At 31.1% G+C, this 25,332-nt stretch overlaps 1 protein-coding gene and 1 long non-coding RNA gene across 2 annotated transcripts in view; both read right to left on the bottom strand.

Annotated features, from left to right (window-relative positions):
• Positions 1-1,080: 1,080 nt before the first annotated feature.
• LOC119606465 (serine-rich adhesin for platelets) lies at positions 1,081-6,306 on the bottom strand. Its single transcript, XM_037959982.1, has 4 exons — positions 6,178-6,306; positions 5,240-5,533; positions 4,749-4,811; positions 1,081-2,906 (listed from the first exon to the last, which is right to left on the bottom strand). Exons 1-4 carry the CDS (start codon positions 6,304-6,306, stop codon positions 1,740-1,742), a joined length of 1,653 nt encoding a protein of 550 aa, XP_037815910.1. The 3' UTR covers positions 1,081-1,739.
• A 3,201-nt stretch (positions 6,307-9,507) lies between these two features.
• Positions 9,508-25,332, bottom strand: part of LOC119606403 — a 48,520-nt gene continuing 32,695 nt past the window's right edge. The window contains exon 3 of the long non-coding RNA XR_005231642.1: positions 9,508-9,615. This is a non-coding gene — a long non-coding RNA (uncharacterized LOC119606403). The remainder of the gene's footprint in view (positions 9,616-25,332) is intronic.

Genomic DNA, 25,332 nt, shown 5'->3' with positions numbered 1-25,332 from the left:
TAGACTATAGACTAGACTATAGACTAGACTATAGACTAGACTATAGACTAGACTATAGACTAGACTATAGACTACACTATAGACTAGTACTATAGACTAGACTAGACTATAGACTAGACTATAGACTAGACTATAGACTAGACTATAGACTAGACTATAGACTAGACTATAGACTAGACTATAGACTAGACTATAGACTACACTATAGACTAGTCTACTATAGACTAGACCATAGACTAGACTATAGACTAGACTTTGCTATTGAACCTATGAACCTTTCTTTACTAGACCACTACACAATTTAATAGACAAATAGTTTTTTAATTTCCAATTGGTTTTACTAAGAAAATTTCAATATCTACAATAAAATAATAAAGCCGAAAAATAAAACCTTAATAGAATTTTGAGCATTTTTTAGTTGGAAAAGGGAAACCTTTTGCTTATAATCCCAATAAGCAAAAACCTTTGAAATGATGTAAATATGTATTTGAAAACCTATTCAAATTTCATACATAGCCTTTGAGAACAAATTTGAAAATTTTTGTTTTCAAATGGAAAATTATGGCCTTCTCAAACAAAAAGGCAGTTAGAAATCAAACGTATTTTTCAAATGTATTTCAAATTTAAAAAAAGGCTAGAGGTAAGCTTGAAACTAAAAAAATTTTCGAACGTATTTCAAGTATTCTTTATTATTATTTTCATACATATTTCAAAACCTAATTATAATGCTAACTATTGCAAAATTCATATATTTTTTTACATCACCTGAAAATAAAACATTCATACATTTATTTTAGCATATTTTTCTTTTATATCTCCGATTATTTCTCCTATATTTAACGTTTTTTCGTAGAAAAAATGTTCTGTTTTTATTTTTCTAAAATAATTTATTTTTTGAAAGAAACTTTTCTAAGTTCAATTAAAACAAAACTTTGAAAATTTTATAAATATCACACATTATATTTTTTAAGCGTTTTTTTAAATTATCATGTTTATTTCAAAGGCTAAACTTTAAAATTTGAAAACAATTTGAAAAATACATTATTTAGTTAAGAAAATTTTCAAAAATATTCTCAGGTTTGAATCGATGTTTATTGGGATTAATTTATGATAAATTGTAAAAAAAGCTTATAAATTTTTTTAAGAAAATAAAGTAAAATATAAATAGAAAAACACTACTCAGTATTTAGGCTATTCACAGTTGCTGTTAGGACAGTTACAAAACTGTATGTTATAAAGCAACTATAAATGTTTTATAAATTTGAAATTATCAATATTTAATTTAATTTTATTAAACTTTAGGCATTTAGAGTTGCATTTATCTTTCATTGAATTAGTTCTTTTTAAACTTGGCTTTTTTGTTTTAATACAGTTTTTCCTCTTTTTTCTGGGATATGTTAATTTATTTTTTATTTATTAATTAATGTTATCTAGTTGTTTAAAAAAGTTATGAACTTTGTTAACACATTTATTAGTCATTTATTGGTTTATTTTTTAGAATTTTTAATTTTTCTTCCAATATATTCTGTAATTTGGGGATTGTATCACAATTCAACATTTAAATTATTGATTTTATTTTTAGTTTTTGTGCTTTACTAATTTCTATCCTTTATACCCAATACTCTCCTGAACCCCGACAATGGCTTAGAAGCATTATTTCCCGTTAGTACGCTTGTAGATGTTAGTGAATAAGCATTTTGATATGTGACTGGGAAATCGGTCGGGGCCAGGAGTAAACCTCACGTTCGCACAAATTTATAGACTATCAGAAATACCATAAAAGAAATGGCCACTAAGATGACTGCTGTTATCACTTTGGCGCAGGTATTCAGACCGGATTCATTGGGATTTAGAGGACGCGAACTCATGCGCGTATTGGAACGCCTACGTTTGGAAGCCAGGCCGCGTGCTAAAGCCGGAAACGCTAGAGATTGTGTGAAGGTTAATTTGTGTATGGACTCACTTAGCGAATAGGGACCCACCGAACCTCGTGCTGCTGCTCTTAGCAGAGCATATTCCAAATCCAAAGCATCGAAGAGGGAGTAACGGGCAGTCATGGTCGAGGAGCGACGGCGTTCGTGACGTGAATCACGTTCGCGATCTGATTGCGGCTGTAGCCACGGATCGGAGACTCGCTGCTGCGCCCCCGCACCAGCGGCCGCTGCTAAGGCTGCTGCTGCAGCCGCAGAGGAGGAGGACTGGTGTGCGGTCACACCTCCGCCTAAGCTAACTGCGGCCACGGAGGTAAGCGACGACGTCGTCGACGACGAGGCAGAACAGAGACGCAAATTCATAGCCAGACCATTGTCATGAAACTCAGTCGCATCCTCGATTGAAGTTTGATCGGGCGATGTTTGGGCTCTCTCCAGAGCAGCTGTATGTTTCATGCGCAAAGCAAATAGACGCGCATGATCGGGATGTAGAAGAGCACTGGATTTTCGGCGATAATTTGGTGCACCTATACTTATGCTGGCTCTTGCTCCCATCCTATGGCCTCTAAGGGATAAATTTGGGGAACCTTGTGTGGGCGTGGTGGCAGGTGAAACATTACAGGAACTAATGGTTCCACAATCGACTATAGTGGGACCATTACCACTAATGCTCATTAAAGCTGACCCCGGTGGGGGCGGCAGAGCATTAGGTGAGGGAGAAGCCTGCACCGAGTCAATACCCGAATCTCCCGCATGCAAAGTATCACAGAATAGTGAATTGCGCCGATCCCCCGTATTCAGAGTCAAATGATTGCCCGAGGTACTATTGCTGCTGTTGCCCGAGGTGCTGGTAGTCAAAGTTGTCCCCACACTAGTGCTGGTACTGTTGCCGCCACCACTGCTACTGCTGGTGCTTGTCTCCGCAATGGCAGGGAAAATAAATGATTGGCCATCAGCCTCGCCCCTGGGAGAATCCTGCAATCACAACAATAAAACAGAAAAAGACACAAAACAATGCACATTAATACAAATGAAAATTCCCAGGCGTTAGTTTTTTTTTCATAGGAAGAGAATAATTGAGTGGAAAAAAGTGCATGATAAATGATTTGTGTAATTAAGTAAAAATACATATTTGTACATAAATAATTTTTTATATGGAAAAAAGTTTTTAAAAAAATATACATACAATGCATTAGTATTTAAAAATAGGAACAAAATGGAGGTGTTGTCAGTGTAAGGTGATTGTATATTAAAAGGATTTCTTTAGATACATATGTATCTTTTGGAGAAAATTTGGAGTTGTATAAATGGATCAGAGGAGCACTTGGTATCGGTCTAGTGGTGAAGTTTTATTTCAGTTCAGTTCTAGTTCAGTTCTAGTTCAATTCTATTTCAGTTCCAGTTCAGTTCTAGTTCAGTTCTAGTTCAGATCTAGTTCAGTTCTAGTTCAGTTCTAGTTCAGTTCTAGTTCAGTTCTAATTCAGTTCTAGTTCAGTTCTAGTTCAGTTAGTCAGTTCTAGTTCAGTTCTAGTTCAGTTCTAGTTCAGTTCTAGTTCAGTTCTAGTTCAGTTCTAGTTCAGTTCAGTTCTAGTTCAGTTCTAGTTCAGTTCTAGTTCAGTTCTAGTTCAGTTCTAGTTCAGTTCTAGTTCAGTTCTAGTTCAGTTCTAGTTCAGTTCTAGTTCAGTTCTAGTTCAGTTCTAGTTCAGTTCTAGTTCAGTTCTAGTTCAGTTCTAGTTCAGTTCTAGTTCAGTTCTAGTTCAGTTCTAGTTCAGTTCTAGTTCAGTTCTAGTTCAGTTCTAGTTCAGTTCTAGTTCAGTTCTAGTTCAGTTCTAGTTCAGTTCTAGTTCAGTTCTAGTTCAGTTCTAGTTCAGTTCTAGTTCAGTTCTAGTTCAGTTCTAGTTCAGTTCTAGTTCAGTTCTAGTTCAGTTCTAGTTCAGTTCTAGTTCAGTTCTAGTTCAGTTCTAGTTCAGTTCTAGTTCAGTTCTAGTTCAGTTCTAGTTCAGTTCTAGTTCAGTTCTAGTTCAGTTCTAGTTCAGTTCTAGTTCAGTTCTAGTTCAGTTCTAGTTCAGTTCTAGTTCAGTTCTAGTTCAGTTCTAGTTCAGTTCTGTTCAGTTCTAGTTCAGTCTAGTTCAGTTCTAGTTCAGTTCTAGTTCAGTTCTAGTTCAGTTCTAGTTCAGTTCTAGTTCAGTTCTAGTTCAGTTCTAGTTCAGTTCTAGTTCAGTTCTAGTTCAGTTCTAGTTCAGTTCTAGTTCAGTTGGAAAAAGAACTGCCCCAATATTTAAACTGGGGTCTTAAGAGGGCTTTTAAAGCGGATTTGAGGTGGTCTAGATGTGACTTAAATTCAGAGAAACCAGAAATATGCTATTGCGCGTTTTTCTATATTATACACTTTTCCCATATTTCCATAAAGCACCTTTTTGCAGCATACATATATCTGGTTTCCCTGCTTATAATACTGGTGGAGAAGGGGTTTATACAAAATTTTTATACAAATTTACATTATTATTAATTAAAAAAACCTTGGATACTTATAAAAAATACTACAATGTATATTCATCTTCATCTAATTCGAGGTACTTAGCAGAAGGAGTTAAGAAAAGACAAAAAGGGGGATTCACAAAAAAAAAAAGAAACAAATAAGTTAAAAAGTAATTAATTTTAAAAAAGAAGAAAACATGCAAGTTCTTTTTAAAGCTTTTTTATAAGAAAAATTACTAGAAAAGAGTTAAAAGGTAAAATAAGTAAAATAAATTGAAAAATACTCTTTGTTTAAATTTCAAATTTGTTGTTTGAGTTTTGAGAGTAAAAAACGCCTACCCTTTGACCTTCGGGACCGCTGTTACGACGCAACTGTATAAAGCCTTCCTGTCTTAAAAGCGGCTTTAACAATAAGGCCACAATAAATTTATTTTTGTACAATTTTTTTGTTTAAAACATTTGTGTTTACATTTTATACAAAAAGGATTCCATTGAAAGCGGTGTCATATTTATTCAGTTTTTTTTTTTTTTTGGTTTAAAAATGGTTTGATTTGGTTTTAAGGCGAACACACACATAGAGACGTAGACAACAGAAAAGAGCAACAAACATATTTATAACGAAATTAATTATATAAATTAAATAAATAAAATATTGTTGTTTTTGTTGTATGTTCAATGTTTTCAACAGTAAAAGAAAACTTAAATGTTGAAAATAAAATGCAAATTAGTTTTGTTGTTGTTTTTTTCAGATTTAATACTTTTTTTGTTGAAAGAATAAAAGTGGGTGTATGTTTAAACAGTGTTTTACTCGTTTATGTTTCAAAGCTTACCTGACTGGGCCACACTTGCAGCAGTGGCAGCGAACATGTAGGTTTATTATTTAAATTGTTACCACCGCCCACTATAGATGTTTTGACCTTTGACACACCGCCACCTTCGCTATCGGCCTCATGGCTGGGTGCACTTTGGGCTAGACTGGTATAGTGTAAATGATTAAAACGTTGAGCATCATTTGTGACCTTTGCTCGTGTAGGACTTTCGTATCCGGTAGAATCTTCGGATGATGTGGTTTTCGGCGAACGCCAAAATCTTTTCAGACGCAATTCGCGTCTTTTTTCTTGTTTCTAAATTCAGGGAGAAGGGGAAAATATTGATTATATAAGTTCTAGTTCAGTTCTAGTTCAGTTCTAGTTCAGTTCTAGTTCAGTTCTAGTTCAGTTCTAGTTCAGTTCTAGTTCAGTTCTAGTTCAGTTCTAGTTCAGTTCTAGTTCAGTTCTAGTTCAGTTCTAGTTCAGTTCTAGTTCAGTTCTAGTTCAGTTCTAGTTCAGTTCTAGTTCAGTTCTAGTTCAGTTCTAGTTCAGTTCTAGTTCAGTTCTAGTTCAGTTTTAGTACACCTATAGTTCATTTCTAGTTCAGTTTTAGTACACCTATAGTTCATTTCTAGTTCAGTTTTAGTACACCTATAGTTCATTTCTAGTTTCGTTCTAGTACAACTCTAGTTCATTTCTAGTTTAGTTCCAGTTCAGATCTAGTTCAGTTCTAGTTCAGTTCTAGTTCAGTTCTATCCATCAATATTAATCATACGCCTTGTAGTTTAAATTTGTAATAACCTATTTTAAAGCTTAACTAATTTTAAAAGAATCCATTGTTTTGCTTCTTTCAAAGAAAGTTTTACGAACAATATTAAAAATTGAAATAAATTGGCTTAAAATATTATAGATTTTTTTTTAATTTTTCTAAAATTTTCATAATAAGGTATTTTGCATACCAAAAATATCTTATTAAGGTATTTAGTTTTATCTTTACCCTCCTTTATGTTAATCTTTGTTGAAATATTCCATTGTAGTAGAACTTTGACATGACACAAGAAGTTTCTTTCACTTTGAAGTTTCTTCATTTTACTCCAGGCTATTTCGAAATTGTTGTTGTTATTGTATTTCATAAATTTATTACTTTTTTTGCTACTGTTGAAAATACCAGCAACAATAACAACAGAAATAACATTTTATCTTATGTATTTGACGTCTTTCTTGGGTTCTTAAGGTTGTAAATCTATAATTTCCCTTGAATTTAAATTTAAACAAAATTCTTTAGATTTTTGTTTTTGGTTCGTTGTTTTGGTGTACTTGGCCAATTGTTGTCGAATTGTTTAACCATGAAAGTTTAAATATTCTAAATTGAAAAATATTCTTTAATTTTCTTTGTTATTTAGAGAGGTTTTTAGGCAATTTTGTTGTTATATAGAAAATATTGAATTATTATAAATGTTTACAAAAATCTTGTATAACAATTTGTAAAGAAATAGGCCAAATTTTGTTTAAATTATTGAAAATTTAAAAATGTCAACAGTCAATCTTTAAGAATGAATTTAGTTCTAATATGTGTAGTATATCTCTCTAAAAATAAACTCTCTAGAAATAAACAGTTTTGTGTTTCAAATAAAATCTTATATCCTTAAAGGACAATTTTATTTTCAATTCATTTTTAGGAACTAAATACAAAAAACCTCACATATATCACCTCTAACAATTCTAACCGATTTATTTTATTGTTTCCTTTATTATTTTTATTTTTTTCATCCATTTTCAACATAAACTACTCTATACTCTACTTTCTACAGCACTTTCACTCTCCTGACACAAATTGAAAACAATTGTTCTTTATGTGGAGAAAGAAAACAAGAAAAGTTCAGTTTTATTTTTTTGATTCAGTTTTGTGCATGATGTGTATGTGTGTAAGTGTGTTTACAATTCAATGCAACAGCTGGCAACACTATGTTTAATGGGGCTGCCAATGCATTGCCTGTTGTTAGCCATCAATAATAGATTTTCAACGGAGGTTACAGCACAACAAAAAATGGAAAATATAGGAAAATAAACTCTAGTGATTTTGCAAAACAATGGCGGTGGTTATTTTGAGGTAAAATAATTTCCAATGTTTTGTTTACACACACACATACATACATAAACACACATATGTAAATATGTATGCCACAAATACATAAATGGATTTACCACAAGTTGGTAAAACATTTTTTTCAGAAATGTTTAAAATATAGCAGCAATTACTGTTTTTGTTTAGTATTGATTGAAATCTAGATCTGTTCCAGTTCTGTTTTAGTTCTATTCTAGTTCAGTTCTAGTTTAGTTCTATTTCAGTTCTAGTTCTGTTCTAGTTCTGATCTAGTTCTGTTCTAGTTGTGTTCTAGTTCTGTTCTAGTTCTGTTCTAGTTCTGTTCTAGTTCTGTTCTAGTTCTGTTCTAGTTCTGTTCTAGTTCTGTTCTAGTTCTGTTCTAGTTCTGTTCTAGTTCTGTTCTAGTTCTGTTCTAGTTCTGTTCTAGTTCTGTTTCTAGTTCTGTTCTAGTTCTGTTCTAGTTCTGTTCTAGTTCTGTTCTAGTTCTGTTCTAGTTCTGTTCTAGTTCTGTTCTAGTTCTGTTCTAGTTCTGTTCTAGTTCTGTTCTAGTTCTGTTCTAGTTCTGTTCTAGTTCTGTTAGTTCTGTTCTAGTTCTGTTCTAGTTCTGTTCTAGTTCTGTTCTAGTTCTGTTCTAGTTCTGTTCTAGTTCTGTTCTAGTTCTGTTCTAGTTGTTCTAGTGTTCTAGTTCTGTTCTAGTTCTGTTCTAGTTCTGTTCTAGTTCTGTTCTAGTTCTGTTCTAGTTCTGTTCTAGTTCTGTTCTAGTTTCTGTTCTAGTTCTGTTCTAGTTCTGTTCTAGTTCTGTTCTAGTTCTGTTTCTAGTTCTGTTCTAGTTCTGTTCTAGTTGTCTGTTCTAGTTCTGTTCTAGTTCTGTTCTAGTTCTGTTCGTAGTTCTGTTCTAGTTTCTGTTCTAGTTCTGTTCTAGTTCTGTTCTAGTTCTGTTCTGTTCTGTCTAGTTTGTTCTAGTTCTGTTCTAGTTCTGTTCTAGTTCGTTTCTAGTTCTGTTCTAGTTCTGTTCTAGTTCTGTTCTAGTTCTGTTCTAGTGTTCTGTTCTGTAGTTCTGTTTCTAGTTTCTGTTTCTAGTTCTGTTCTAGTTCTGTTCTAGTTTGTTCTAGTTCTGTTCTAGTTCTGTTCTAGTTCTGTTCTAGTTCTGTTCTAGTTCTGTTCTATTCTGTTCTAGTTCTGTTCTAGTTCTGTTCTAGTTCTGTTCTAGTTCTGTTCTAGTTCTGTTCTAGTCTGTTTAGTTCTGTTCTAGTTCTGTTCTAGTTCTGTTCTAGTTCTGTTCTAGTTCTGTTCTAGTTCTGTTCTAGTTCTGTTCTAGTTCTGTTCTAGTTCTGTTCTAGTTCTGTTCTAGTTCTATTCTAGTTCTGTTCTAGTTCTTTTCTAGTTCTGTTCTAGTTCTGTTCTAGTTCTGTTCTAGTTTGTTCTAGTTCTGTTCTAGTTCTGTTCTAGTTCTGTTCTAGTTCTGTTCTAGTTCTTTTCTAGTTCTGTTCTAGTTCTGTTCTAGTTCTGTTCTAGTTCTGTTCTAGTTCTGTTCTAGTTCTGTTCTAGTTCTGTTCTAGTTCTGTTCTAGTTCTATTCTAGTTCTGTTCTAGTTCTGTTCTAGTTCTGTTCTAGTTCTGTTCTAGTTCTGTTCTAGTTCTGTTCTAGTTCTGTTCTAGTTCTGTTCTAGTTCTGTTCTAGTTCTGTTCTAGTTCTGTTCTAGTTCTGTTCTAGTTCTGTTCTAGTTCTGTTCTAGTTCTGTTCTAGTTCTGTTCTAGTTCTGTTCTAGTTCTGTTCTAGTTCTGTTCTAGTTCTGTTCTAGTTCTGTTCTAGTTCTGTTCTAGTTCGTTCTGAGTTCCTAGTTCTGTTCTAGTTCTGTTCTAGTTCTGTTCTAGTTCTGTTACTAGTTCTGTTCTAGTTCTGTTCTAGTTCTTGTTCTAGTTCTTTCTAGTTCTGTCTTGTTTAGTTCTGTTTCTAGTTCTCTTTAGTTCTAGTTCTTCTTTTTAGGTCTGTTCTAGTTCCTCTAGTTCTGTTCAAGTCTATTCTAGTTCTGTCTAGTTCTGTTTTAATTCTGCTCTAGTTTCTGTTCTAGTTCAGTTCTAAATTTGTGCTGTATTATTTGACATAACTGTACATTCCTGCTGTCCATATTTGATAAAAATAGCAACAGTAACTAGTATATATAATACGTATATTGTATATTTACCTGCCTATTTAAAAATCAAATCTTTTTATTGCGGTTTTTCATCCCAGTCTCTCTTTATTACCCCTTTTGGTGACTATCAATTGGAAATGGATGCATACAAATATTTAACTGTAATTATAGTAGAGAGAATAGGTAAGAGACTGAATTACAATAATAATGATGGTTAACGACATGACTATATGTTTACAGGGTAAAAATAAACAGGAATTTTAATTATAATATAAAATAATTGCAAAGTTTTCATATTAAAAAGTTTAATTGTTTATTTGTACGCAAACGAGTATGTAGATGTATGTAAAGATAATCAAGGTAATGAAGGCAAACATTTTAATAATAATATTGCAATGAAACCAACACGAAATAAGTTTGTAAATGTTATTTTAAAATATTTTTGTAAATTGATAAAGTTAATTTTTGCATTTTTAAAATGCTAAAATAAAAGAGATCAATTTAATAAGAAAAAGATTAAAAACTAAAGGGTTTTAAACAAAAAACGTTTCAAAATTTTATTAAATATATAAAATTTAATCATTCCCCTTTAACTAATTTCCTTTTACAATTAACTATCATGACAATTTTATTGAAATTTATAACAAATAATTGAAGTCTTATCAGATTTTGTGTTTGATTGACTACAACACCCACCACCCATCACCTTTCTCCATTCTTTTGTTCTATTTGTATGGTAGCAAACAAATATTTATCAATTAATTGTTTTAATAATCTATTATCTTACTCTTGTAGTAAATGTATTTAATTTCTTATATGTCAATAAATATTTAATTGCAATTTTATCAGTCTACGGAAGTTATTAATTATAGTTTAAATTGACATCATCTGTTTAAGGTAAAATGAATATTAAATATTCTTTATTTCAATAATACAAATAGGATAAAGTTTATTGAAATTCTCTTTGTTTAAACTGTCAGCAATTGTATTACAAAATGTTATGGATTTTAAAGCGATATTTTATGAAATATTATTTGGATAAAGGCTTTTGTAAATTTTGCAATTGAAATTTTAGCAAAATGGTAATTAATTAAAATTATTTGTTAAAAAATATATTAAACACTTCTACATTTTTGTTGTAAACACGAAATTTTTATTCAAATCATTTAATGTTTTTTAAAGCTTAAACCTTTTATTCGTCTTATTCTACTAATAATAGGTTATTAACCACTACATACACACTTCCTTTTAATAAATCTGAACGTGTCCTTTTTCGATTTTAATAACTAATTTGAAACCCGTGCATTTACAAGGTAATTAAAAAACACAGAAAATATATTTACAGTTTTGAAAACCAACATTATCCTTTGTGTAAACTTCAACAACTAAAATAAAAAAAATATATCACGTATAATATAAAATTGATTGCTGGCTTGAGGCTTTAAAATTTTCAAGTGTGTATATACAATTTCAATAAATGTTGTGGTCTTTATTAATTTTAAAACATAATATTATTTTTAAATGTTAAAATGATTCAGTAATTTTCATAATATGCAACATTGGAATATATGTTCTAGTTCAGTTCTAGTTTAGTTCTAGTTCAGTTCTAAATTCAGTTCTAGTTCAGTTCTAGTTCAGTTCAGTCTTCAGTTCTAGTTCAGTTCTAGTTCAGTTCTAGTTCAGTTCTAGTTCAGTTCTAGTTCAGTTCTAGTTCAGTTCTAGTTCAGTTCTAGTTCAGTTCTAGTTCAGTTCTAGTTCAGTTCTTAGTTCAGTTCTAGTTCAGTTCTAGTTCTAGTTCTAGTTCTAGTTCAGTTCTAGTTCAGTTCTAGTTCAGTTCTAGTTTAGTTCAGTTCAGTTCTAGTTCAGTTCTAGTTCAGTTCTAGTTCAGTTCTATTTCAGTTCTAGTTCAGTTCTAGTTCAGTTCTAGTTCAGTTCTAGTTCAGTTCTAGTTCAGTTCTAGTTCAGTTCTAGTTCAGTTCTAGTTCAGTTCTAGTTCAGTTCTAGTTCAGTTCTAGTTCAGTTCTAGTTCAGTTCTAGTCAGTTCTAGTCAGTTCTAGTTCAGTTAGTCTAGTTCAGTTCTAGTTCAGTTCTAGTTCAGTTCTAGTTCAGTTCTAGTTCAGTTCTAGTTCAGTTCTAGTTCAGTTCTAGTTCAGTTCTAGTTCAGTTCTAGTTCAGTTCTAGTTCAGTTCTAGTTCAGTTCTAGTTCAGTTCTAGTTCAGTTCTAGTTCAGTTCTAGTTCAGTTCTAGTTCAGTTCTAGTTCAGTTCTAGTTCAGTTCTAGTTCAGTTCTAGTTCAGTTCTAGTTCAGTTCTAGTTCAGTTCTAGTTCAGTTCTAGTTCAGTTCTAGTTTCTAGTTCAGTTCTAGTTCAGTTCTAGTTCAGTTCTAGTTCAGTTCTAGTTCTGTTCTAGTTCTGTTCTAGTTCTGTTCTAGTTCTGTTCTAGTTCTGTTCTAGTTCTGTTCTGTTCTAGTTCTGTTCTAGTTCTGTTCTAGTTCTGTTCTAGTTCTGTTCTAGTTCTGTTCTAGTTCTGTTCTAGTTCTGTTCTAGTTCTGTTCTAGTTCTGTTCTAGTTCTGTTCTAGTTCTGTTCTAGTTCTGTTCTAGTTCTGTTCTAGTTCTGTTCTAGTTCTGTTCTAGTTCTGTTCTAGTTCAGTTCTAGTTCTGTTCTAGTTCAGTTCTAGTTCAGTTCTAGTTCAGTTCTAGTTCAGTTCTAGTTCAGTTCTAGTTCAGTAGTTCAGTTCTAGTTCAGTTCTAGTTCTGTTCTAGTTCTGTTCTAGTTCTGTTCTAGTTCTGTTCTAGTTCTGTTCTGTTCTAGTTCTGTTCTAGTTCTGTTCTAGTTCTGTTCTAGTTCTGTTCTAGTTCTGTTCTAGTTCTGTTCTAGTTCTGTTCTAGTTCTGTTCTAGTTCTGTTCTAGTTCTGTTCTAGTTCTGTTCTAGTTCTGTTCTAGTTCTGTTCTAGTTCTGTTCTAGTTCTGTTCTAGTTCTGTTCTAGTTCTGTTCTAGTTCTGTTCTGTTCTAGTTCTGTTCTAGTTCTGTTCTAGTTCTGTTCTAGTTCTGTTCTAGTTCTGTTCTAGTTCAGTTCTAGTTCAGTTCTAGTTCAGTTCTAGTTCAGTTCTAGTTCAGTTCTAGTTCAGTTCTAGTTCAGTTCTAGTTCAGTTCTAGTTCAGTTCTAGTTCAGTTCTAGTTCAGTTCTAGTTCTAGTTCAGTTCTAGTTCAGTTCTAGTTCAGTTCTAGTTCAGTTCTAGTTCAGTTCTAGTTCAGTTCTAGTTCAGTTCTAGTTCAGTTCTAGTTCAGTTCTAGTTCAGTTCTAGTTCAGTTCTAGTTCAGTTCTAGTTCAGTTCTAGTTCAGTTCTAGTTCAGTTCTAGTTCAGTTCTAGTTCAGTTCTAGTTCAGTTCTAGTTCAGTTCTAGTTCAGTTCTAGTTCAGTTCTAGTTCAGTTCTAGTTCAGTTCTAGTTCAGTTCTAGTTCAGTTCTAGTTCAGTTCTAGTTCAGTTCTAGTTCAGTTCTAGTTCAGTTCTAGTTCAGTTCTAGTTCAGTTCTAGTTCAGTTCTAGTTCAGTTCTAGTTCAGTTCTAGTTCAGTTCTAGTTCAGTTCTAGTTCAGTTCTAGTTCAGTTCTAGTTCAGTTCTAGTTCAGTTCTAGTTCAGTTCTAATTCAGTTCTATTTCTACATCAGTTCTACTTCAGTTCTAGTTCTCAAAGATTTCGTTTGTTTTTTAATCCTAGAATTTGATAGAATTTAAAAAAAAATATTTAAAATTTATTTATCGATTGTTTATTGCATTTGTGTTTTCTCTCTGTCTCTTTTTTTTCACTTAATTGTTGCTTTTATGAAACATGTCATTTAAAAGACTGAAAATTACTGTCGTCTGTCGGCGCTGTCATTTTTAGCGGCTGTCGATTTTGATGTTGCTGTTTGGTTGGCTGGTTGCTTGTCATTGGCAGTTGGTGTTGTTGTCATTGTTGTGTCGTTACTTGTTGTTGACAGTCATTGTCAAGGCGTGTCATTTGCGGCAACTATTTTAATGTGATTACCCTTAAGTACAGAGAATCAAACGATGGAACAGTCAGTCAAATAAACAACAACTACTAGTCAGTCTGTTGTCGCTCTATGAATGAATTTTGTAATACGTTGCAAGGCCATTAAATGACATTAAAGGTGTTGTAAAGTGGCAATAAATATTGCATTTTATTATATGGTAATATTGCGTTTATATAACTAAAAAAACTGTAATGTTTTATATTTTTATACAATGTAAATTGTAGCGTTTTGTGGAGAATTTAATAAAATGTTTTCATGGCAATGGGTGGGTGAGTTTGTTATATACATAGAAAGTTTTGTTAAAATTTTTATTAAATTTTAAACACATTTTTTTACTAAAGAACTTCTTAAAGATTCGTTTTCTTAATTTTTCTTTTATTCCATTTAGTTTTCTTAAATTTTTGTTTGATTTTTTTTTGTGGCTTTTGTTTCATTATAAGTGTCCTTGAAGTTTTTCGGTATTAAAATATATTTGTACAAACCAAAATTAAAAACTCTCTATTAAACATATGTATGTGTGAGTGTGTTTGTGTGTATATGTATTTTATTTTATAAATTATTTGTTGCTTTTTATATTAAAGTTTTCACCACCGCCATCTCTTTGCGTGACACAAAATGGAAAAAATAAAAAAATAATATGTAACAAATTAATGAGATTGTTAAACATTGTCGAGTATATATAAAATGAATGTCGTCTATATAAGACAGAAATATATATACAAACATATGTGTTCTTTATATACTAAAAAATAGCACTCCCACTCTTAAGCTTTGAATACCCAGTAGAAAATTTCGAATCAAAATCAGAGATGACAATAATTGAATATAAGGAAAGCTTTTTGTGAGAATTTGTTTAATAAATGGTTGCGATTTTCGACCTCTAAAGGACTCAATTTATAAGATCAAAAGCTTTATGAAATATTTTTTAACTCCTTAAATTTCCTACCGGGTCATATTTGTATTATTCCATTAAAGTGTTGGGTGTCTAATTTTTTTTGTAACAATTAAAATAGTTTTGCTTTTTGTGTTAAATAAAATAAAGCAATCAAAAAACTTAGACATTTATTTGCTCGCAAGACTTCTAAAACAAAAAGAAACGAGAACTTTCAAAAAGAAGTACTTAAATGAAAAGGTCAGGGTCATCAGGTGTGTTTTCTTATTTCACAAGAGAAAATCTTCTTATTAAAAACTCAAACAAATAACAAATATTATTCAAACACATTAACAAAATATTGATAAAGAAATACATTTTTATTTGGCAATTAAATAAATTGTGGAAATGTTTTTAAAAACAAATTTTTAATCAATTTTTCTATACAAAGATTGACTAAAGGCTACACTTTTTTCTATAGCAATATGCTTCTGTTTACTTTTTTTTTACTTTTATTATAGAAAAATGTTAAAGCGACACTTTTTCTATAAAAAAATGTTATGGCGACACTTTTTTCTATAGAAAGGCGACACATTTTTTTAAAGAAAACCTTAAGGCGGCACGTTTTTTATAAAAAATATTTAAGGCGACACTTTTTGTATAGAAAAGACTTAAGACGACACATTTTTCCTTTAAAAAAACTTTAAGATACATTTTTTTCTACAGAAAAAACTAAGGCGACTCTTATTATTTATAATAAAATATTACAGCGACAATTTTTCTATAGAGAAATGTTAAAGGAATTCCATTTCTATAGAAAAAACTTAAGGCGACACTTTTTTCATAGTTAAAACTTAAGGCGAACTTTTTTTAATAAAAAAAACGATGGCGATACTTTTTCCTATAAAAAAATGTATGTTCACACTTTATTATAGAAAACACTTAAGGCGACACTTTTTCTATAGAAAAAACTTGAGGCGACACATTTTTCTATAGGAAAACTTAAGGCAACGCCTTTTTCTATAGAAAAAAACTTAAGGCGACTCTTGTTTCCATAGAAAAATGTTACATTGACAATTTTTTTATAGAAAAATATTAAAGTAATCCCTTTTCTATAGAAGAAAGACTAAAGGCGACACATATTTCTATAGAAAAAACTTAAAGCGAACTTTTTTCTATTGAAAAACCTAAGGTGATACTTTTTTCTATAAAAAATGTATGTCTATATCTTAAGGCGACAATTTTTCTTTAGAAAAAACTTAAGCCGACACCTTTTTCTATAGAAAAGCTTAAGAAGACATTTTTTTCTACAGAAAAAACTTAAGGCGACACATTTTTCTATTAAAAAAAAAACTTAAAGCTACACTCTTTCCTTATTTCCATATAAAAATGTTACAGCAACAATTGTTCTATTGAAAAATTTGAAGGCGACACTTTTTCTGTAGAAAAAATTTAAGGCGACACATGTTTCTATAGAAAAAACATAAAGCGACACTTTTTTAAACAAAAAAAGCTTAAGTCTACATTTTTTTAAGAAAATTATAAAGAGTCACTTTTTCTATAAAACATTTTAAGACGACACTTTTTTCTGTAGAAAAAATTGAAGGCAACAGTTTTTTTTTATAAAAAAAACTTAAGTCTACACTTTCTTCTATAGAAAAATGTTAAAGAGACATCTTTGTATATAAAAAATGTTAAGGCGACATCTTTTTCATTAGGAAATTATTAGGAGACGTTTAGCTGTAGAATTTGAAAATCATTTTCTAAAGAAATAAAAACTTTCCATTAGCCATTATCGATTGAATTAATTTAAATTTATATTAAAGCAGTAATTAAGTTCCCCAATTACTTTCCCTACTTCCTAATGACTAAAAGTAATTATTGTTTTTAAGAAAAAAGTACGAATTTGAAATTAGTTATAATACAAAAGCCTGCAAAATTATTCGATTTAAGATATGGATATTAGCATATCAAAAAACATATGCATAAATTAAATTTTATGGCAACACGACATCTCTTTCCTTCATTATTAAATTCATTATTAATGCTTGATTTACGCAGGGTTTTTACCATTCGAGTTGACAAATAACTATTATAAAAAAGAGCTGATTAAAATATCCTGTAAAAAACTCCCACAAAAAAATGCCAAAGGAAGTTTTATAACAAAAGTCTTAAGGTGTTTATTTTGGTGTTTTAAATATGTTTAGAAAAAAATTTAAGGATACAAATAAATCTAAAATGTTAATAGAGTGTGTTAACAATGTCCTTACATGTAAATAACACCTTTTTACATACAACCACTCTTCCTCTCTCTCTCTCTTACTAAAGCACTGTTACTCCCCTCCCTTACTCTTACTTAAGACAGTTTTTGTTTGTAAACAAATGTTGCTTCAAGCATGAGTAAGAGAAAAAGTTAGCAGTGGAGAGAGGGGAAGAGAATGTCTGTAAACATGTTTCTAACATTAATTTCTTGACGTGTAATAGACATTTTAACTAAAGTAAACATGTAATTAATAATGAAACTACGTGTAATGACCTTTCAAAATCCCCAAATTGACTACTACTTGTCCAAAGTTTAAGACTTAATCGATTTATGGTTTTATCCTTATACATAGCAAGGATAACTATAGGAAATTTACCCCTTAAATATGTAACTGTACATTAAGCTAGTAAGTAGTCTGTGTATGTTAAAGGTAATTAACTTTTAAATTAAACAATTTATTATAGATTTTCTTGTTTAACACCATAATAATGACAAATTTCCTTACAGGCTTAAATAAACATGCCATAATTTTCTTTTTTTTTCCATTTAATATTTGCTTGCTAAAGGGGTTTTGTTTCCCAAGAACTTTTTGACAGTTTTCCTTTTCCACTTTAAGTATAAATTGTTTTATATTAAACTGTTACAATGGACTTAATTTTTCTCTTTTTTTAATTTGGTTTAGGTTTACCTTAGTTTTTTTTTTTGTTACAAAAGACAAAGTTTTCTTTTGTTAGAGATTTATGAGTTTCGACTCGGTAGCAGCAAGAAACACCTGAGTTTTTTGTGTTTAAGGGACAATACAAGTATTTGTACTGGACTGAACAGGCAGCAAAAGGTTTTTATTGTAATGCTCAAAAAAAAGCATAACAAATAATGGGTTTTAAATGGTTTTAACATTTAGTTAAAGAGTAAGCAAACACATTTTTATTTACAGTCTGAAGGATTCTAATAAAAAACGGTTTCAATCTTGAGACCTTGTTGCATAAATAATGCAGCAGCAGCATCAGGCTTAAACACGTGTCAATTTAAACATTTAAAATATATTAAGTTAAATTCAAGAAATTTGTTTATTTCAAGTGAAAATGGAATAATAAAAATTTATGATTATTTGTGGAAAAAATGGATATTTTAAGGCGACACTTTTTTCTGTAGAAAAATGTTAAGGCGGCAATTTTTTCTTTAGAAAAATGTTGAAGCAACACATATTTCTATGGAAAAATATTAAGGCCACACTTTTTCCTATAGAAAAAACTTAAGGCCACACTTTTTTCTATAGAAAAATATAGAGGCGACACTTTCTTCTATAGAAAAATATTCAGGCGACACTTTTATTTATAGAAAAATGTTAAGGCGACACTTTTTCTACAGGCGACACTTTTTTCTACAAAAAAATTTAAGGCGACACTTTTTGATATAGAAAAAATTTAAGGCGTCAAATTTTTTTGCAGAAAAAATATAGAAACATTTTACGGCGACACTTTTTTACAGAAAAAACATAAGCCGATACTTTTTTCTATAGAAAAACTTGCGGCGACACTTCTCAGTTTTAGTTCAGTTCTAGTTCAGTGCTAGTTCAGTTCTAGTTCAGTTCTAGTTCAGTTCTAGTTCAGTTCTAGTTCAGTTCTAGTTCAGTTCTAGTTCAGTTCTAGTTCAGTTCTAGTTCAGTTCTAGTTCAGTTCTAGTTCAGTTCTAGTTCAGTTCTAGTTCAGTTCTAGTTCTAGTTCAGTTCTAGTTCAGTTCTAGTTCAGTTCTAGTTCAGTTCTAGTTCAGTTCTAGTTCAGTTCTAGTTCAGTTCTAGTTCAGTTCTAGTTCAGTTCTAGTTCAGTTCTAGTTCAGTTCTAGTTCAGTTCTAGTTCAGTTCTAGTTCAGTTCTAGTTCAGTTCTAGTTCAGTTCTAGTTCAGTTCTAGTTCAGTTCTAGTTCAGTTCTAGTTCAGTTCTAGTTCAGTTCTAGTTCAGTTCTAGTTCAGTTCTAGTTCAGTTCTAGTTCAGTTCTAGTTCAGTTCAAGTTCAGTTCTAGTTCAGTTCTAGTTCAGTTCTAGTTCAGTTCTAGTTCAGTTCTAGTTCAGTTCTAGTTCAGTTCTGGTTCAGTTCTAGTTCAGTTCAAGTTCAGTTCTAGTTCAGTTCTAGTTCAGTTCTAGTTCAGTTCTAGTTCAGTTCTAGTTCAGTTCTAGTTCAGTTCTAGTTCAGTTCTAGTTCAGTTCTAGTTCAGTTCTAGTTTCAGTTCTAGTTCAGTTCTAGTTCAGTTCTAGTTCAGTTCTAGTTCAGTTCTAGTTCAGTTCTAGTTCAGTTCTAGTTCAGTTCTAGTTCAGTTCTAGTTCAGTTCTAGTTCAGTTCTAGTTCAGTTCTAGTTCAGTTCTAGTTCAGTTCTAGTTCAGTTCTAGTTCAGTTCTAGTTCAGTTCTAGTTCAGTTCTAGTTCAGTTCTAGTTCAGTTCTAGTTCAGTTCTAGTTCAGTTCTAGTTCAGTTCTAGTTCAGTTCTAGTTCAGTTCTAGTTCAGTTCTAGTTCAGTTCTAGTTCAGTTCTAGTTCAGTTCTAGTTCAGTTCTAGTTCAGTTCTAGTTCAGTTCTAGTTCAGTTCTAGTTCAGTTCTAGTTCAGTTCTAGTTCAGTTCTAGTTCAGTTCTAGTTCAGTTCTAGTTCAGTTCTAGTTCAGTTTTCTAGTTCAGTTCTAGTTCAGTTCTAGTTCAGTTCTAGTTCAGTTCTAGTTCAGTTCTAGTTCAGTTCTAGTTCAGTTCTAGTTCAGGTTCTAGTTCAGTTCTAGTTCAGTTCTAGTTCAGTTCTAGTTCAGTTCTAGTTCAGTTCTAGTTCAGTTCTAGTTCAGTTCTAGTTCAGTTCTAGTTCAGTTCTAGTTCAGTTCTAGTTCAGTTCTAGTTCAGTTCTAGTTCAGTTCTAGTTCAGTTCTAGTTCAGTTCTAGTTCAGTTCTAGTTCAGTTCTAGTTCAGTTCTAGTTCAGTTCTAGTTCAGTTCTAGTTCAGTTCTAGTTAAGTTCTAGTTCAGTTCTAGTTCAGTTCTAATTCAGTTCTAGTTCAGTTCTAGTTCAGTTCTAGTTCACTTCTAGTTCACTTCTAGTTCACTTCTAGTTCACTTCTAGTTCACTTCTAGTTCAGTTCTAGTTCAGTTCTAGTTCAGTTCTAGTTCAGTTCTAGTTAAGTTCTAGTTAAGTTCTAGTTCAGTTCTAGTTCAGTTCTAGTTCAGTTCTAGTTCAGTTCTAGTTCAGTTCTAGTTCAGTTCTAGTTCACTTCTAGTTCAGTTCTAGTTCAGTTCTAGTTCAGTTCTTGTTCAGTTCTAGTTCTGTTCTAGTTCAGTTTTTTTTTTTCTATTACTTCTAAAAAAAGTCTCCCTTACATTTTCCTTTGTAAAAAGTCTCACCCCAACTTTTCTGCGGAAAAAAATATGTCGCCTTAATAGCTGAGGTCAAAACTCTTCCAGCCGCCTGAAAATAACATTAAGTAATAGTCAAACTATAGGCTAAATTTTAGCTTATTTGTAATTGAACAAGGTTGAAAAACTTTTCTGAAATGCAATTATTTCAGGAAGTTTCAAAGTGAATAATTCACTATGTCATCATTGTAACCTCTAATTCATAGGTTCGCTTAAGGTTATTTTAAATATTTAACTATACATTAGTTTTCCTGCTTGCTTTCTTTTTTCGAAACACACCCACTAACTGGTGACACAAGTGGCAGGGCAAATTTTGTGTTTCCTGTAATGCAGGAGAGCTATAAAAATCAATTTACTTTTAATGTGCAAAAAAAACAACAAGAGAAAATATATGTCATTTAATATTTTGTTTTTGTTTTGTTTTCTTTATTTTTCCAACATGTGACATACAAACCTATTTGATTTGCTAAAGTTTTTCTATTACTTTTCTAAGCAAAAAATGTTATGCATGTATTTCTGTTTTTGTTGTTGTTTTATATAAGTACTAAAAATTTATACGTTTGTTTTCTTTTACTTTCATATTTAATAGCAAAAACGTGACACCAAAACTTGGGTAAGGTTCAATAGGAAGTAAAGCGTTCAAAAGTAAAAACAAAAACAAAAAAATGGGAAAAACCGGAAGTCAGCAAAATGGCAAAGTAGAACCAATGAATCAACAAAAAAATTATATATTAAACGTTTACTTTATGCTCCTAACAACACATGTAGCGAATAATACAAGGACCTACTACACATGTAACTTCAATATGTATATGTTATAAATATTTGCAGCATACTTTTAGGGGTAAGTTTACATAATTTTTCTTTTTCTAACTGATTTGTAATGAATTTTAAATATGAAACAAATGTGTTGTGTGCCACAGTTTTAAAGTAATTGCCAATTATTTTTTAAAAGATACCTTTTTAACTGCGGCATACATATATTAGAAAAGCTTAGGCAATTTTTAAACCCTTCCCAAAAAGATGATTATAAGTTTGCTGTCCTTTAGAAATTTTAAATTAAGTGGAAAAAGGTTCTATTGTATAGCATTTGGTTTAATATATAAAAAAAACTTTCCTTTTGGTCACGCAGTTTATTGTTGTGTTACCCAACATACTTAACTTTAAGTGAGTAATTTTACCAGACATAAACACTAACAACAACAACAATATGTAATAGTATAATGTCTGTAAAATATCCCACTATATATTCGACTACAATCAACTTAAAGATAACAAGACAAACTTACTGAAATATTGTTAAAATAAATTGTCTATGCCACTCACGAACGCCTCAACTATGAATGTGATGAACAATACAGAACCAAAACAATGGAAAAAGTTGTTTACGAAAGTTGCCAGATAAATTACAAGAAATATGGGAAAAGAAAGAATTCTATAGTTCAGACTATAGGTTGAAACTATAGTCCAGACAATCGACTAGACTGAAGTAGACTATAGTCCAAACTACAGACTTTACTATAGGCCAGACTATGGACTAGACAGTTTGGACTGTAGTCTAGTCTGTAGTTTGGACTGCAGTAGACTAGACTATAATCCATAGAATTAACTAGACTATAGTCTGGACTATAGACTATAGTCCAGACTAGACTAGACTATAGTCCAGACTACAGACTAGACTATAGTCCAGACTACAGACTAGACTATAGTCCAGACTACAGACTAGACTATAGTCCAGACTATAGACTACTAGTCCCGTCTATAGTCTGGAATATATTCTAGTCTATAGTCCAGACTATAGACAAGACAATAGTCCAAACTATAGTTTAGACTATAGTCCAAACTATAGACTAGACTATAGTCCAGACTATAGTTTAGACTAAAGACTAGACTATAGGCCAGACTATAGTTTAAACTAAAGACTAGACTATAGTCCAGACTATAGTCCAAACTATAGACTTGACTATAGTGCAGACTATAGACTAGACTATAGACTAACCTATAGTCCAGATTATAGACTAGACTATAGTTCTGACTATAGACTAGACTATAGACTAGACTATAGTCCAGACTATAGACTAGACTATAGTCCAGACTATAGACCAGACTATAGACTAGACTATAGTCCAGACTATAGACCAGACTATAGTCCAGGCTATAGACTAGACTATAGTCCAGACTATAGACCAGACTATAGTCCAGGCTATAGACTAGACTATAGTCCAGACTACAGACAAGACTATAGTCCAGACTATAGACTGGAGTATTGTCCAGGCTATAGACTAGACTATAGTCCAGACTACAGACAAGACTGTAGACTAGACTATAGTTCAGATTATATACTACACTATAATCCAGACATTGACGATGTTATTGTCCAGACTATAGACTAAGCTATTGTCCAGACTATAGTCTAGACTATTGTCTATTCTATTCTATAGGTTAGGCTACAGTCTGGACTATAGCCTAGCCTAATATAAAACTGTATATTCTATTCTAGTTAATTTTATACTATTTGGCAACACTTTTGACCCCCCTTAACTTAAACTCAGTTATAATACAAATAACAAACTACAGCAACAACAAAACATTATAAATAAAGAATTAAAACCAACCAGCAACAACAATGGCAATAAAACACAATTTCTTAGCACCCTTTTCTTTAACTAGTTAAATTTGATCAAGACCAAGAAAAACTACAAGTAAAAGTTTACATTTTAATTTCCCGTCTTATTTGATTCTTGCAACAACAAGACACCGAAAAAAGTTTGTTTATATTAAAATGTGGGTTAAATAAAAATATTTTTAAGCTTTGTCTGGAAATGAACTTGAGTTAAAGTTTTGTAATTTTGTGCAAAAGTTAAAGTTTTCTTAGATTTTTACCGAGATAATAAAGAGTGAAGGAAAACAAATTCTTTTAGCTTAAAGTTATTTCTAGCTTTAAGCTATTTTGTAGTTTAACTTGTCTTAAACAAATTCCTTAACTTTGATAAAACAGGACATTAAACTATTATCGGTTGTGTTTCTTAAATTGCTCTTGTTTTATGTTTTATTTCTATTTCTAACAATCTATAAACTACTGTGACCTTGACTAGCCATAATGGCGGAAGATAATGACGATGATGATTATTTTTGCTTTCTTTTTTATTATTTTACTAATATCATAAAAATATTTGTAATCATAAGTCATGGCGATTTGGTTTTTTCTTCATCTGCTGTTATAATATTTTCATACATTTTTGCTAGTATGGTATTGAAAGCAACAAAAATAATCTTTTATACTATTTTTGTTAACAAATTATTGAAGAAGAAATAACAAGGATAAGAAAAGCTTTTAAAATAATTGCACACTATCAAATAAATCAAGAGAGCAAAATTAAAGTAGAATAAAAACTAGAAATCTACGTGCATTTACATAGAAATATTGACTAAAAATATAAAATATATTATTTAACTATAAAAGGTTTATTTAATATTTTAATCAATTTTTAAACATATTAAATTATAAACACTTTAGATTAAAAACTTTCTAGCTACAATAACTGTCTTAAAAGTAAAAACCTTACCAAGCTACTTCTAGGTAATGCATACAAAATGTAATCTAAACTAAAAATTCTGTTACTGATAATTTCTATAAGAAATATCAAAATTTCATAAGAACTCTATAGAATTTCTTTAAATTTTATTTTCTCTATAATGACTAATGTCCTTGAAAGTCTTACTCGTATTTTTATTGAAAAAAATCCTTTAACAATCCTTTTATAAAATAACCTTTTTTGCCTTCTCTATAGTTTTTGTAAATAATACTACCAGGTTTTTTTATTTGTTTTCATTTCACCTTTTTTTTTCTCTCGTTTTGTTTAAATTTAACAATCAATGTGTTAATGATGGAAAATATGATCCTTAATCACAAAAGACCAACAAACAATATAACAAAATAGCAGCCACAAAAAAACTACAACAACAAAAAAGGACAACAAACTATTAAAGCATTATATTACGTGTTATAGTGTAATAAAAAATAAATAAATGTTAGTTTTAGCCACCTTTAAAGCCACCTCACCTTTTGCACCAATGTTTATTTATGACAAAAAGAGTAGAACGAAAGAAAAAACGCTGGAAAGGCAAATAATAGTAACAACAATTATAGTTCAAATTATACTGGGTTGGGTCTATTGAAGGGGAGGTTGGTAGGAAATTTTTTACATTTTGATTACATATTATACTAAAGACTAATCTAGACTGTAGTCCAAAGTAAAGTCCTATGTAAACTATAGTCAATACTAGATTTTAATGTAGACTATGAAGTAGATTATAATTCAGACTATAGATTACACTATAGTCCAGAATATAGGCTCGACTATGGGTCAGTCTATACTCAATATTAGTCTAGACTATACTATATATATACTCAATACTAGTCTAGACTAGACTATAGACTAGACTATAGACTAGACTATAGACTAGACTATAGACTAGACTATAGACTAGACTATAGACTAGACTATAGACTAGACTATAGACTAGACTATAGACTAGACTATAGACTACACTACATACTAGACTATAGACTACACTACATACTATAGACTAGACTATAGACTAGACTATAGACTAGACTATAGACTAGACTATAGACTAGACTATAGACTAGACTATAGACTAGACTATAGACTAGACTATAGACTAGACTATAGACTAGACTATAGACTAGACTATAGACTAGACTATAGACTAGACTATAGACTAGACTATAGACTAGACTATAGACTAGACTATAGACTAGACTATAGACTAGACTATAGACTAGACTATAGACTAGACTATAGACTAAGACTATAGACTAGACTATAGACTAGACTATAGACTAGACTATAGACTAGACTATAGACTAGACTATAGACTAGACTATAGACTAGACTATAGACTAGACTATAGACTAGACTATATACTAGACTATAGACTAGACTATAGACTAGACTATAGACTAGACTATAGACTAGACTATAGACTAGACTATAGACTAGACTATAGACTAGACTATAGACTAGACTATAGACTAGACTATAGACTAGACTATAGACTAGACTATAGACTAGACTATAGACTAGACTATAGACTAGACTATAGACTAGACTATAGACTAGACTATAGACTAGACTATAGACTAGACTATAGACTAGACTATAGACTAGACTATAGACTAGACTAGACTATAGACTAGACTATAGACTAGACTATAGACTAGACTATAGACTAGACTATAGACTAGACTATAGACTAGACTATAGACTAGACTATAGACTAGACTATAGACTAGACTATAGA

This window comes from Lucilia sericata, unplaced genomic scaffold (genome assembly GCF_015586225.1).
Source record: "Lucilia sericata isolate MDLA Ls3-8-SP2 unplaced genomic scaffold, ASM1558622v1 Contig000017F_arrow, whole genome shotgun sequence".
Lineage (NCBI taxonomy): Eukaryota > Metazoa > Arthropoda > Insecta > Diptera > Calliphoridae > Lucilia > Lucilia sericata.
Note: the sequence above shows the minus strand (reverse complement) of the source record. Positions and strands in the feature narration are given on the sequence as shown.